Here is a 15,554-nt window from a genome sequence, read left to right as displayed (position 1 = left end):
CGGAAAAAAAAACTTTATTGTGTGAACTTTATCATAACGGTCTACTCGTGCAGATAGACAAGCTCCCCTGTATCTCGAGCTTGGAACATTTTTCCCCGTCTTCCAAGATGAACAGAATTATCCTCCAGCTTTTTGCAGTCGGAATCTGCTTTGCAGCCGGTAAGAAAACACATGCACGTTTTCAAATATCCATTGTGAACCTGTTAATTAGAAAGCTGGAGACATTTGATTGCGAGGAGGCGATACAATTCCCCTTCTTCATGCATGAAGTGTGGTGCCTGTTTGTCTACCTTGAAAGTATTTGGTGCATTTTTGTGTTCAAATAAGATATAGATATCGATATTGCAAATTTACACGACTTCACTTCGTCAACTTTCTTTATTTTGCTTTGAACATAGCTGAACTTTTTTTCCATGATTTATTTTTTTCTTACAGGAGGAAAAAGCTCTCAAGTTTTTTTTTCTTTCCTGACATCCCACTTAAGATCATGTCAAACAATTCATGTTGAAGCAAAACTTTAGTATCTGATTTTGTTTGAACAGTATTTGGGAAATGTCATGTCTCCTTGTGTTTGCTGGGTGTGCTCAGTGTTGGAGGGTGCAGAGCTCGGAGATTTTGACAAACAGGGTGTGTTCCGTCTTTATATCTTTACTATGATCTCAGCTTTAGGCAGTGGTCTCAGCATCTTGAGGGCAGGTGGCTTCATAAGTACAAGTACCTCCAGTATAATCTTATGCTAAATCTAAATAATAATCTAAATGACGTTGTGATTTAAATTTAAACATTGTATCATCTCAGTTTGGTCTGTATTTATCATTTTTTTTATATTTTCCTGGTTTAGTGGGATGTGTTCCCCATGCTGTGCTTACTGTCCGTGACCAAGAACAATGTGACTATTGATGTCATCTTTAGGTTTTGAATTTCAAACACATCTGCTTTATCTCAGTTATCTGAAAGGAGGATCAGTCACTAAATCTTATCAGTGGGTTGGGATTGTTTATATAGTTGTCTAAAATACACTACCAGTCAAAAGTTTGGAAACACCCTCTCATTCAAAGGTTTGTATTTATTTTATTTATTTGAAAAACTGTAGATTAATACAAAATCCTCAAAACTATGAAAGAACATATATGGAATAATTTATTTAACAAAAAAATGTTAAACAAACCAGAATATGTTTTATATTTTAGATTCTGTAAAGTAGCCCCCTTTTTCCTTCATGACAGCTTAGCACACTCTTGGTATTCTCTCAGTCTGCTTCATGAAGTGGTCTCCTGGAATGGTTTCTAATTAACATGAGCCTTGTGAAGAGTTCATTTGTAGAATGACTTGCCTTCTTAATGTGTTTGAGACCATCAGTTGTGTTGTTCAGAGGTAGGGTTAGCACACAATGGATTGCCCTATTTGACTACTGTTGTAATCCATATTATGTCAAAACCAGATTATTTCATAGTTTTGATGTCTCAGTATTAATCCACAATGTCGAAAATAATTTAAAATAAATAGAAACCATTGCATGAGAAGGTGTGTCCAAACTTTTGACTGGTAGTATAAATTAACTGTAGAGATAACTGTTAAAGTAAAATGTAACTGATTGAAATAGGAACCTTTTAAATAAATGGCCAGAAGTAGTTAAAACATTTTAAAGAAGTTAATTCTAGTAATAAAGAAAAGTTGAATTAGCTAGCTGGAAGGGATTCTCATTGCTAAAGTTAGCCATGAAGGCTAATTGACATGGAGTTGAAAATGTTAGCTTAAGTACTTCGTTAGCTAACGGTTATGTGTGCACAATTGGAATTTGTGTTTAAGGATTACTATTAACTTTTGAAATGGTATAAAAGTAATGTAAAGTTTAGGTAGCTAGCGCCAATGTAATTGCAAGCAGTTGAACTTTCTAGCTTACGGTTAATGACAAAGAGTTTAAATGTTGATATGAAGGTATGGAACAAATTGTTGATCTGGTTAGCTGAAGGTTTTGGAAAATAGCGATGCCGAAATAAATACTGTTTAAATCATTGGCAAAAAGTAATGGACTGAAGTTGGAGTAGAGAGCCAGAGGTAGTGAATAAACAACTAAAAGAATTGAGCTAAAACAATAGTTCTGCAATGCTCGGAGTGGAGGTGGTTAATAAAACATAGACATGTCATTTTTCAAGTAAAAGTGCCAAACTTATTTTCTGGTTTGCTCAGTCACTGTGACAGTTCAGTAAATTTCTTCAGTTTTGATTTTTTTTTCACTGTTTCTTAGGCTAACAAGAAATTTGAACACAGCAGCTTGGACTCAAAACTTGTTGATATTTTCTGGCAATTTCGTAAAAGTTATATCGGTAAAAAGTATTTGATAAAATCATTGAGACCTCTAAAACCCAAAGACTTAACATGCAATCCAGATTCCCACAGATGACACAGTGTTTACCCTCTGTCGCATCCCAGGCTTTACTCTAATGCTGTTATTGCAGGTTGGGGTGAGGCAGCCTAGTTGGAAAAAAACAGAAAAGATCGCCTTCGCAACACAAACTTTATTCAAAGACTGAAACATGTCCTGACCTGCCAGCCATTACATGTGAAATTCCTCACCCTGTCTTTAAGGCATTGCACAGGTCTCAAATTCCACTTCTAGTCTGCAGACTTGGTGCACCATACGAGCCATTTGTTGTTCTACTTTTTTGTTTTGGTACCATTGTTGACCGTTTTTGTTATTAGGATCCCCTTGTCTCTGTTTTCATGGTCTCCTGTTTCACACCACACCCTTCCTAGCGGGGACTACAGTCCCATTCCTGGTACTTGTTATACTTTACAAGTGATATCTTTGACCTTTACCTTAAAAAAATATTTAATGAAATGGTGGTTTGTGATAGTACTGTGATTTTAAATATGCAGATAAGTTATCTGTTCTCCTGTACGAGTGACCAGGAGGCATCAATGTGTGTGTGTGTGGGGGGTAAGTGCACTCAGGGGAAAACAGGATGATTCAGATGGTGGTGTGGTTAGATTTTGAAGTCAACATGTTACAGGCCGCTGAGACGTTTCCCCAAGCATCAGCTCACAGAAAAATAGACTGAAACACCTTTCCTCTCTCTGTCTCTTGGCAACTTTCAAATCCAGATGTCTGTACATTTTTGAAATCTATTGAAGTCTGGATAATCAGTTGCCTGAATAAGTATCATTTAGAAATACTCTCCTTTCCTGGTTTACCTCTGCTATATACTATTTAAGTAATTTATAATAAGAAAATAAATGTTTAGCTGAACAGCATATTGTTTGGAGTGTATTAACAGTTGACACAGGTAGCCTGATATAATGGATAAACAAAATAGTTTGCAAATGTTAGCATTCCCCTTTTAAACCTAAAGTTATTGAAAGTTGGCCATGTAGTTTAAATATTTAGCTAAAAGTATAGAATACATTTTTTAAAATTGTAGCTATATCATTTGTTTATGCCAAAGAGTCCCTTTCTACTTTTAACTCTTAACCTGACCCCTCTCCTCTTTGTCCTCAAGGGTAGAATGAATCAGAAGGTCTAAAAGCCAGCTCTTATTGAATATTTAGCACTGAATATTGAATGCTGTTGAATGTTGAACGATATTGTTGACTTTAATTATTTGTTGTGATTAGCTGTGGCTATATTATCTTAAAAAAAACCTGGCACTTCTTCTGGCACTAGACAGCAGAACCTGTGGCCAATCAACTTGAAGGTTTTTCCCTCCTGTCTAAATTCTTGCTTGTGTTGTACGTCGCTTTGGACAAAAGAGTCTGATAAATGAAATTGTAGAATTGTAGAATTTTAAACTGTTAGCTAAGAAACTGTTTGCACAGATAGCAGACAAACAGTGGGAACACTTAGCAAAGAAGGAGTGGACAAGCAACTTAAAAAGTTTAATGTTGTTGACAAATGGTTCAAACAGTGTGTTAAGATAGTAGAAGAGCAGGAAAAAAGCTAAAAGCAGTTGAGACTGTTAACGGAAAGTAGCAGACAAACAAAGGCAATCCTGTAAGTACCAGACAACAAAAAGTTTTAAAAGTTGGCTACACCAAACCTTTTCCATTACTCTAGGCTAACATTTATGCTAAACGTAATCATAATTGATTTTAATATGAACTGAAAGTGACCATTACCAAATGAACGTAGGCCTAGAGAAGTAAAGAACGTGATTGATCAGCAATATTTTTTACACACTACTTTATTTGTTCTTTAGTCTTAAGACATTATGTTTTGTTAGACTTGTTCTAATCATCTGTACAGATGAGTTCAGTAGGGGACATATAAGAGGACATTTAGTCCAGCTGCTCCTCCCATCACCCTGGATACTCCCATCCTTCAAGGATGTTGACATTTTAAGATGTAACCCACTCGAAATCTAAATGCAAACCAAGAATATTTACACAACACATCACACCCACCCAGGTGTGTTTAGCTTCACTCTTTTTTGTGAGGTTGTCATTTTAGGATGATAATCAACCTGTTGACATATTCATCTGACAAAAGGGCGTCATATTTTGAATGGCCCTCCTCAGGATGGTGTGGTAGCACATGACTCACTGTGAGTTTAATTTCAGCTTTTATTTCCCACCGCTTTTCTTCAAAAGTCATTTGAGACGGTCAAAGTGCAAAGCTTTGTAAACCTGAGCAGTTAAAGGCAAAGATGGGATACTTTGGGCTAGACTGGGAAACTGCTTCATGGTTTTTCTGCTGCTCTTGGAAAACCTCCTGTTGAGTTGGTGATGTAATGTCACTAGAAACAAACAACGCTTGTTTTGACTAGAAACAAACTATTTTAAGATCTTCTGCAACTGTTGCCTCAGGGGGAGCTCTGGAGACGTGATGCCTATTACAGAAGTTATAGTTCTTTCTTTCTTTTTTTCTTTCTTTTTTCTTTCCTTCATTACCATGCCTCTGTTTAGGGATCCCGAACCTGTCCTTGCAGCCCCTGAAGTTCTGCTGCTCTGAGCTGTAGTTTCAGACACCGAGCAGTAGAGGGCAGTATGAGGCTGACTCTACAAAGTAACAAGCCACACCTCAAACAGGTTTATTCCTACAAAACTGGATGGCAAACATGGCAATAAAACCTTATGCTTGTTTGAGAAAAATAAAAGAACATCTTTAAATGTCAAAGTTGTGTTTAAAACTTCTTCACTTTTACAAACTACATTGCAAACCCTTTTTGGATTTACCTAACTTTCCTTTGGAGCAATACCAAAGTCAAACCATCACATAAGATTGTGTTTATAGCAGGGGCATAGCTTACATACAATACATCAAATAATAGAGAAGAAAAGTTAGTGAACACATCACGAGTATGGATCACACATTTCTCCCTTGTAATCTTCGAAAATTTCCAAAGTTTAATTAGTTTTTGTTTTCTGTTTCTTTGAGTCTGTATGAAAATGTTTAAATTTAAGGCAGGAGTGGGCTGAAAACTTCAAACCCATATTTAAACTTTGTTTCACTTTACTCTACTTAGTACTTTAGTGTTGGGACAACTTTTAGTGCAGAAACGTATAAATTCTGCTACTTGATAGTCTCTTTTTTTCACACATGTCAGTGACAAATAACATCATTTTTATGACACTGTATTTATTTGGCAGCTTCTATTGCATCTTATTTACCAGTGAAAATTGTATACACAAAATATGAAGTTATTTGTGATTTAACCTCTCCTAACAACACTACCCATTACATCAAAACAAAGTCTTCAGGTCTTTTAGTTTAGATGGATAGATCAATAGAGATAAACCACAGATAATATTAAACATATAGAGATAGATATACAGCATGTGTGGCTTCATGCCAGGTCGAAGTAGGTCACTTTAATACACAAGTGATCCCTTCTATTGTAACTCAGATAGCAATGAACACCAAGCAGACCGGAATTAATCAGGTTTACATCCTTCACACTCTATTGGGTTTGTGGAAAACTACTTATTCAGATATGTGTGTTATGTGAGATGGATACATAAAGTACTGATAAAAGCAGAGATATGAATACTTACTGACATTGATGGATTGATTGATTGAGATAGATAATAGCTCTCTCTAATGCAACCACCAATTTTAAACTCTTTTTGTTTTTCTAAGGAGATTTCAACTCCTTTTTCCATTTCTTTTTCTTGCATGATTATTTTTTCAGGCTTTCATGCTTTTATTGAGAGACAGGGAAGTGGTGAGAGTAGGAAACTAGGGAGAGTGGAGTATGAAATGTGGCAAAGGGCAGAGAGAAAGAATCGAACGTGGGCCATCCGCTTTTAGGACTATGGCTTCTGCACAAAGCCAGAGCTGTGCCCAATCTTTTTCTTAGTGTGTTTATTTACTCCAATTTTTTATTTTTTTATTTAAAGACTCTTTCTTTTCTATTTTCATTTCTTAAAAAGAAAGTCTTGTTTCTTGTTAAAGTAAATTGAAACATAAGAAGTGATAAAAATGTTTTCTCTAACTCTTTATATCTGAATCCTTACAGCTGTATCTCTTAGTGTCAGTCAGGGGAGTTACTTTGAATTGGACTTCACTTTGGTTTCGTCTCATAAACGGATGTACTCAAGCATGAATGCAGAAGTTGAATGTGTTGCATGTCTACTCCATTGTTGCTCCTTAAGTTCACTCGTTCCACCCGTCATAGCTTCTGTAACAGTTGTTCTAAGACATTTTTCAGCTCTCAGAAGGACTTCCGGTATTCAGTGTGCTGCTTTTCTAGTGCACGTGTAGCAAGGCTGTTAAGTGACGTGAAAACCTTGCCTCACCTGCAGCAGGGAATTTTCTTCTCTTCAACTTTCATGCAAAAGTTTATCGTCTAATGTCACCTGACAACTGCTCAGCCACCTGTGTCGCTAATTAATCCCTCAAGTATGAAGCGCTGTACATGTCACATACCTATCACCTCTGTGTATTGTGCCTCTTTGTCAGAGTGATTCACTGCACCTGTTTGTCTATTCATTACACCCTACAACATATTTTGTCCACTGCATGTTCTCCAAGGAAAACGTGCTGTTTGTGAAGTTTAATTTGTGGCTATTAAAAAAGGTGGACACGACCAATTAAATGTTTGTCTGCAGCTAACAAACACTCTGCAGTAATTGAACCTCATTAACTTCTCTGTTTACCCATGTGACTTCACCTGCAGACTCTCCTCACCCTAACAAAAATTTATTCTGCTGACACGAGTACAAGGATGCATGGATTTGCATATGTGTGATTGTATGCAAGTTTGTGTAAGAGAATATGACGCCATAGTTAGAGGATCAAGTCAGACTGGACTTGAGATGCCGCCGAGACTTCAGGAGGGAAAAGGTGATGTTTTGCAACACGTCAGTCAGCATTACTGAGTGATGAAGAGCAGCTTATAGGTGCGGCAGCACCGAGATCACATGACACTTTCAATGATGTATCTTAAAATGTATGTGCTGATTTTGTTTTGCACACATGGTTTTAAAAAGCAAGATACTTACAGAAACATTCCACTTTTTTTGGTGTTTTTATTTTTAGATAATGAAGTGTTTTTGATTTGCCCTGATAGAGAAATCCACACGGAGTGTTTTTTGAGTCCATGTATGAATTTATATGTTCATTATGGCAGAAAGTGTGAGTAGGCTTCACTAGAGCTTGGGTGTGACCGAAACCAGCATTTCAAGGTGTGTGGTTGTTCGTGGTTAAAGGAGTGGGTGTGTTTCTGTCTCTGAGGTAAACAAAGGGGACTACCCCACCGCATTGTGATTCAGATTAAGCTAGGTCTTTTATTTTGTGATGTGTTTACATCTCTGACACTTTCTGATTTTCTAGAACCTGAATCCTCTCACTGTTTGTTTTGGTCGTGTTTCCCAAGTCTCCGGCCACTTCTCAAATGACATAAATCAGTCAAGTAACAAGAAATATCGCCGCATGTTATATTTTTGAATCATATGATGTAAAGGGGATTGTATTGCCACAATACCGTGCATACTCTGCTGGAAAAAATGTTGAGTGGTTGAGTTCCATATGCCCATGAATGATTCGGCTCAGCAGACACCTTTAGGAATCAGTAAGGAATCGGTAGAAAAACATGTGAAGTATTTCTCCAACCATACCGCTATTTGAGAAATGCTTGAAATGCTTGAAATGTCATGCACACAATGTGAGACTACAAGTTTGCACTGATTTGGAACAATTTCCTCTGAAGTTGTTGTTCTTACAAATAAGAAGTTTGATTCCTGATTCATTAAATTCACCTTTGTTCATGAATTTGACTCCGTTTGAATTCACATTTTTACTCACTCTGGTAAGACCAGAAGTTAATAATGTGTAGTATAGGTAACAAAAAAAACCCAATGTTACTTTAAAGGTCAGATAGACGATATGATAACATGATACAATACTATATCATATACTGTACACACAATAATGTTCTATCATGATAAAGCAAAATGCCACTAAAGGTAAAGTGCAGGATTCATGTAATTTGAGCCACCTCAGGAAATCATGCCAATGTTGATGCACAAGTTAGAATGATACGTTGTGGTAAAGTTATTTTGGCCCATCATTAAAGAGCCTATCAGAGACTTTTGGTTTGTGTTGACTTTGGCGCCCCTGTGGACAGAGTAGTACCTCTTACCAATATGTCCTGTGGATGTGTAAGAAGTTTTTTCCACCAAAGTATCTCATCTTGGTGTGTTTTTACACTCATTGGAGAATCTTTGCCATGAGAAATGTTTTAAAAAGACTGTTTCTGTTGCGTGCAGTTAATCAATTCAACCGACACCAACACCCCAATGGTTTTAGACATTATAAATACATATGTGGAAATATTCAGTCTTGTCACTGATGGTCTCATTTGACTTTGTAGGTGATAAAAATGCATCAATGATTATGTCAGTCTGTTTCATGACCACCTAAAAACTCCTCACAGGAGCTTTAATGTTAATGTTACTGTATATTACCATTTTAAGGTATGCTAATCCATTAGCAGCTACAATTTGCCCACCTGTCAGTCTTCTCAGCTGTGCTCTGAATCGTGAAAATGTATGTGTGAGTCTAAGCCTTTATCCAAACAAAGGTGCTCTGAAAAACTTGGCTATGATCTTATTTAACTGTAAATTGTTATATTAAAAAAAGGTGATGTTAACATGGGATCTAATGGGGATTCCTTGGCTTTTGCAGCCAACCTCTAGTTGCTTTATTGGCTTCATGTTTCAACACCAGAGGTTGCAGCCCCTGTTTAAATTCCCATAACAGAGCTGTACAATACTATAGAAGTCACATAACACAGTATGAATTTGAGTTTTCCAAGTGGAAACCCCTTTTTAAAACCAAAATACAACCATTAAAGGAGAAAGCAGCTGAAAGCAGAGGCACACTGACGCAAAGTCAACGATTGTTAGCACTATGTTCAAATGAATCAGACTAATGACAATAGAGGAGAACTTTTTGTTATACAATAACTTCAGTGGGTCCTCTCCAGAACAACTAACAACCGGAGCAACAGGCTTTTAACGATGCTTTCATTAGACTTCACTGTAGTTGTTTAGTATCTCCCCTCCCGATACTGAGTCACACACTCAGTTTAGTCCTAACAATGGCCCGTCTCCTTTTTAGGCTTGGCATGTCAGCATGGCATCAGACGGCATCAAATAAGTTGTCTTTTATATATGTATTCTTAAAATGTGTTTTTACGTTGAATACAGATGTTAACGACACTCCCATGTGCTTTAAGCTGTATCTTCAGAAAAAAGTTGTTGGAAAGAAAACCGGCAGAGTGGCTCTACTGCTCTGACTGACATTTATTGTGTTTGCAGTGTTCAGGACAAAGTTCAACCCATTTCTTTATAAAACCAGGTCCGTAAACAACTTGTAGGTGTTGGTTTTGTGTATTTTATTTGAGTTATTGAAACAAAACAAAGTTTGCAGGTGCGTATAAGGTGTGCTTCAGTTCCTCCATTATCCCTTGTTTAAATTGTCTGCTGTGAGTAGACAAGAGTCCATGTTTTGACCTCATTAAGAGTTCATTAATGTAAACCAAGTCTCCTAAAGCACTCATAACCTAAACTTTGGGTTTCTGAATTTCAGCATCTCCACAGCAGCCACTATGTGTGCTTGAATTTTGTTTCTTGATGTGCCTCAGACCGATCACTACACTATGCACTGGGTTTTTCCTCTTTGCTTGCTGTTCATTGCTAAAAAGAAAAACCCTGCTTCTTTCATATGACCTCACTTTTGAAACTGGTTTGGAAAGTCCTGACTAACATCCGTATTTAACCTTCTATCAGCGAGACAAGGTTTTGTCAAAATACCCTGATTATAAACCAACCTTAGAGTTCCCGTCAGTCCAACTAATGGTTTGTGTGCGTCCAAACAGGGTACTATTATCTTCAGTGTGCAGTCGTTTGTCTGCGTCTGAGAGCTGGTCGCAAAGTTAAAGTGGCTCAGGTTTTATTTACACAGCTCAAAAACCTGTACTACTCTCTGAGAGTTTAAAATCTTTCTGTAAGAAACTTAATTCTGGGAAAAGAAAACTCAAAATGGACAACTTGGCACAATTTCTTGTTATCCCATACGATTTCTCAAAGTTTGGACAGATGTGATTTTTGTCAGTGGATAGATTAAAGTTGATTATTAAAATTGTGGCTTGTAAGAAAAAAATTAATTAGTAAAATATGTGTATTCTTCTGCCCTGAACTGTCCTGTATCATCTTATGTTGGTCATGTTTATTAAAGCTGAAAGCACAATTACAGAGAGCAAGTGAAAAACTGCTGCATTCAGGTACTAACCTTCTCCTCCTTGACCACAAACCTCCCTGTGCTTGAGGTCAAAGTTCACCCATGTGCCTCACAACAAAGGAATGTGTGTCATTGTAGTCAGTGGTGGATGGTAAACATAGATGCGGTGTCTTCTCTCAGCAAAGACCCTTTTAGAAAAACATGAAATGATGTTTACTGAATGCAGACACATTTCTAGAGCTGTTTATTCTGATTCTTAATTCATCTTCCTCTTTTCCCCTCTCTCTCCTGATACCAGGTCAAGCTCTGCAGTGCTACAAATGCAAACTTGGCTTCTTTAATTTGTGCATAACCTCTACAACCACATGTGAAAGCGGAGAACTTTGCTTCAGTGGTGTTGGGAAAGCAGGTAAGGAGCTCAGAGGTTAAAAATCTTACTGGACGACATTCTCCTAAACGACAATTGATATCTTGTTATAAAAAAAACAAACCAGTTGCATTCTCAAATACAAAGCTCTGAAACATAGGGAGATATTTGTCAAATGTGAGTGGATTTTCATCTGATGGAACAACTACTGTGACAGAACACTGTTATTTTGGTGAATCACGTACAACTTAAGATGCCAGGCGGTACATGAAAATTCTATACTATTTGCTAAATTGCTGAATCTCTAAAAGCTGCAGATTAACCCGAGGTAGCTTCACGTTAACTGGGTCATCATCATGGTCATATGAGACCTGCATTACCCTGCAGTGTTATATATCTCCCATAACGAAAATCTAGCCTAAGACACAGCTACTTGAAAAAACAAATAACTTGAAAAATGTTATATTTTATCAATGGTTTATTTAAGACTGCATTTCTCCTGACTCAATGGTCATAACAGCTTCCATATAGCACTGGGCTCTTATTCACAGCCGCAGTCTGGTATTTAGAAATAACAGACTGCAGAATGCTGTAATCGGTTAGTCAGAGCTGAGCTCAACAAAGCCATACAGTCACTTACTTACAATAACAGCTAAAACTTATGTTTATGGTACAGAGGCCTGTACTTGGCTGACTGTTGCCCCTGGCATTTCCACTCAGTGCCCCCAGTGTCATACAGGTAACTCGGGTAAAGTAGGAGTGATTTCTGTGAGGTATGCACACTTGACAGCATAACTTCCGGACGCAATTTCTAAAGTTAAACTCCTGCCAATACCAGTGCACAGGACTGGAGGCAAACTTTCACAACACTGATGCACATGGCTGAAGTTTGTCTGGAGGAAAAGCTCTCATTAACCCAGGAGACACATCTTACTGATAGTTAGATTTAAGATTGGTTTCCTCAGTTGTCTGATGTTTAAAGCAGTGTAGTCCTTTTCACTAGCAAGGACCACGCCACACAAGGATATAAGTTGAACATTTAATGAATTAGTTGTGCGTGGTGTGCCCAGCAGAAGGAGACTCAGGATGGGGGTTCCGTCTCAGCGTTATCCTGCCGGAGCTGATCTTGACCCAGGTTGTACCTGGAAGTAGACAGGGCATAGAAGGAGCGAGCACGAGTTGAGTAGGAGAGGACAAGGAAATAGGTTAAGTGCAGTAGAGTAAGGTGAGGGAGGGTGGGTTGAAGAATCACGGACAAGCAGTTGGAGTAGGCTGGCTACGTTTAAGAAGGCTTGTCAGGTGATTGAGGGTGTGGTTTAGGCGTGGTCCTGCTCCCGAACCTAAGTTAACACCTTAACTTCATTTATGGAACACTGAGCTCATCAAATTTCTCATCCCAGGCATGGTATGGAAAGGAAGTTTAAAGCCTGTCAATTGAACAAACTGGAATTACAAGGTCTTCCCCCAACAACAATAACAACAACACCATGAACTGTGGTTTATATAGCTCACTTCTATCCAGCTGAATATTTCATTAAACCACAAAGAATAATAGACACTGACAGTGATTGTTTCTGCTGTTGTTTCACAGCTGGCGTTCTGGATATCACCACAAAGGGCTGCCTAAAAGTGGCTGAGTGTAACAATACCAAAGAGGTGAACTTCCCTGGCACTGACCCCAACTCCACCCTGGCCTACAGAATGACCAAGACGTGCTGCGCCGGAGACCTGTGCAATGCTGCACCTGGTCTGCCCGGGGCCTCCGCGCTGAGCATGACCCTCGCCACGGTCACTGCTCTGTTTGTGGCCTACGTGGTTTGACATGTTTCAAGAGGCAACACATGACACACACATACGCACACATGGGTCTTGAGTTTACTATCCTTGAGATGTATCGTACTTCTTATTTAACACACACTTGTATGCCATTAAAAATGTAATTATTTCTTTTTATAGATATTTTTAGATGAATCAGTGAAGCGTCCCTTTTACGTAATGAAAATATTAGTTGACGATGTGAAGTTTTGCATCATCTCAGACATTATGGATAATTTCAATATCCTATCTGTGTAACTGCCCTGCCATGAACTTTCTCCACCTCTTTCAAACAAGTTGTATAAAGGCGCTGGGTGTCACCAGCTGAATCACACGTGTGGCATTTAACTGCTTCGACTTCATTGTTCACTGTAGGTTCATTGATTCCATTACCAACCCTTAGAGAACTACACTCATACATTTTTTTATTTACCCTCAAGATTAATTCAACTCTAATGCTGTTCTGTTAAACATGATGCTAAGTTATCGTTGAAAACAGGGAAACGGCTCGCCTGAAATTATCCCAAACTATAGTACAACTACCTCTGAACACTTCTAAAGCTCATTGGTTGGTTTAAACACTCCTAGAAAGATCATTTCTTTACCTTTGGAGACCTTGAGGCTAGCTGTTTCTTGTCTTTATGCTAAGCTTATCCTTCCTAGCCGTGGCTCCAAGTTAAAGACGCATAAAAGTTGAAATGACCTCATTTGGAGGGGAATAAGCAGGTTTTCCAAAATGTGTAACTATTTCTTGCACTTCTTGACTTTGACCCATCGTGTGACCAATTAAGATGCATTATTAAAATGTTTATCTCAAAGTTCCTCTGAATATTTCTACTCATACATTTCACTGGCTTTCTTTATGTTCACTTTATTAACGTGAAGCGATCATTATCTTTAATTAAATTGTCTCTTTGCACGTGTCTGGTACTGTCATTTAATTTTCATTTAATTTTGTATTTTTTCAACACAAATGTCTCCATCTTTTTGTTCTGTTACTTTTGACGTTTGTGTCACGTTCACACTGCACATTAATCACAAACTGTCGGGTAAAAGCTTTAGTTTATCTTGCTAGTTTTGAATGTATATATGTTAAATTGTGTGGGAAGGAAGATGAATCGACTCAGTTGTTTGCAGATATTTGAAATGTATGCAAGAACGCAGCAATTTGGAAAACGTCTGACCCTATAGATATCCTCTTAACACAAATCAGACCCTGAAACAAAATCTTTGGCATTGTATCTTGAAATTAATCTGTCTCTGATTGTTTTTTGTGAAATTGGAAATGTAGACTATTGGAAGAACGCAATAAATTTCAAAATAATGTGGGAAAAGCAACGTGTGTGGTGTGGTGTAATTTGGATCCTCATTCTGAATGTTTCTCGCCTCATGGCTCTTCTGCAGGACCGACTGGTTCTTCAGGTTTCATGTCTCTAAAGAGGGGAAACTAATGGTATTGGTATGAAGATGATATTGGATTTCCATGTTTTGGCACTGACTAGGGTTAGGGTTTGGGTTTGGGTTAGGGTTAGGGTTGGTTTTGTGGTTTGGACCTGAGTTTGGTCCTCTATATTTTTACATTTGTGAATAAGGAATGATGTTGATTTCTTCTTTGTGAGTGTTCTTGACCCACTTTAACTTTAACGGCCTCTTCTATGACCCTCTGCTCCATCCTTCTACCAAGTTTCATGAAAATTTTGCCAGTAGTTTAATCCTGCTGACAAATACTAAAAATGTAACATCCTGGTGGATGTCACACCCTTAACTTTACGGCCTATGGTCACAGCCCAGTTACCATGAATGGTGGGCTGGCTTTTATGAGTTAGAGGTTATAATGGCTCAAAGTTTGTAGAAACATCAGAAATGTGTAGGGTTTAAATGTGAACCAAAGTTGTCCGTTGTTGTGACATAAATCCATCAACTCTTTACACAATCTCAGTAGTTTTATTCATATTTTCTCACCATTATAGGAGGGAAATATGTAGAATCGTTATTGAATGAGGCTGTTCTTTCAAGCTAACTTTGTCCACTTCACAATAATATTCTGATACACAAATTTAGCTGAAAGTTAAATGCAGAATGTTATATGGTGTCACATCTTAAATCCGAAGATTTCATGTCTTATAGAGGACATTTCCTAGTTGTTGTCTTGCTGTACTCGATAAATAACAGCCATTTTGAATATTTGATGTTTGCTTCTGGAAACATTTAATTATTGTTTTCCATCCTCTGAAGTTTCCTTCCACTAACTCTTACTCCATTGTGCAATTGTACCTTGTGATCCAGTCTTACGTCTCACATTAATGACTCATCCTGTACCTCGTTTGTCAGGTGTGGTCAGTTTTTACAGAACTAGGTATTCGGTTTAGCCTAACCCCATGCAGAATTAATCATCTATGACATTTTTTCTACTCAGTGACACAACCCCCTGAGGTGAAGAGAAAGACTTGAAGACTTGAAAAACCCCCTCTTCACCCCTCCCATTACCTGACTCCAGGTATAAAACAGGCTCCTCAGATTTTACTCCTCACAGCACCCATCACTCCTCTGGAAGGATTTTTTAAGTCTTGAGCCGAAGAACCAAACAAACACATCAAAATGGGAAAGCTCCTTATAGGAATCTTTGTCGCAGTGGCCTCTTTCATGCTGGGTAAGATACCAAATTATCTATTTATCAAGGATTAGAGATTT

At 37.9% G+C, this 15,554-nt stretch overlaps 1 protein-coding gene across 1 annotated transcript; it reads left to right on the top strand.

Annotated features, from left to right (window-relative positions):
- Positions 1-14,201, top strand: spaca4l (sperm acrosome associated 4 like). Its single transcript, XM_034704905.1, has 3 exons — positions 1-159; positions 10,980-11,090; positions 12,640-14,201. The coding sequence occupies exons 1-3, from the start codon at positions 108-110 to the stop codon at positions 12,867-12,869; spliced, it is 393 nt and encodes a 130-aa protein (XP_034560796.1). The 5' UTR covers positions 1-107; the 3' UTR covers positions 12,870-14,201.
- Positions 14,202-15,554: the final 1,353 nt, after the last annotated feature.

Source organism: Notolabrus celidotus, chromosome 16, assembly GCF_009762535.1.
Source record: "Notolabrus celidotus isolate fNotCel1 chromosome 16, fNotCel1.pri, whole genome shotgun sequence".
Lineage (NCBI taxonomy): Eukaryota > Metazoa > Chordata > Actinopteri > Labriformes > Labridae > Notolabrus > Notolabrus celidotus.
This window is presented reverse-complemented; position numbering and strand designations above follow the sequence as displayed.

What these genes read in the sequence shown, in the direction of transcription:
- spaca4l (XM_034704905.1), top strand. Translation starts at nt 108, where the DNA reads ATGAACAGAATTATCCTCCAGCTTTTTGCAGTCGGAATCTGCTTTGCA. An exon ending in CGGAATCTGCTTTGCAGCCG is followed by an intron (nt 160 to 10,979) that starts GTAAGAAAACAC and finishes TCCTGATACCAG; the next exon opens with GTCAAGCTCTGCAGTGCTAC. An exon ending in CAGTGGTGTTGGGAAAGCAG is followed by an intron (nt 11,091 to 12,639) that starts GTAAGGAGCTCA and finishes GTTGTTTCACAG; the next exon opens with CTGGCGTTCTGGATATCACC.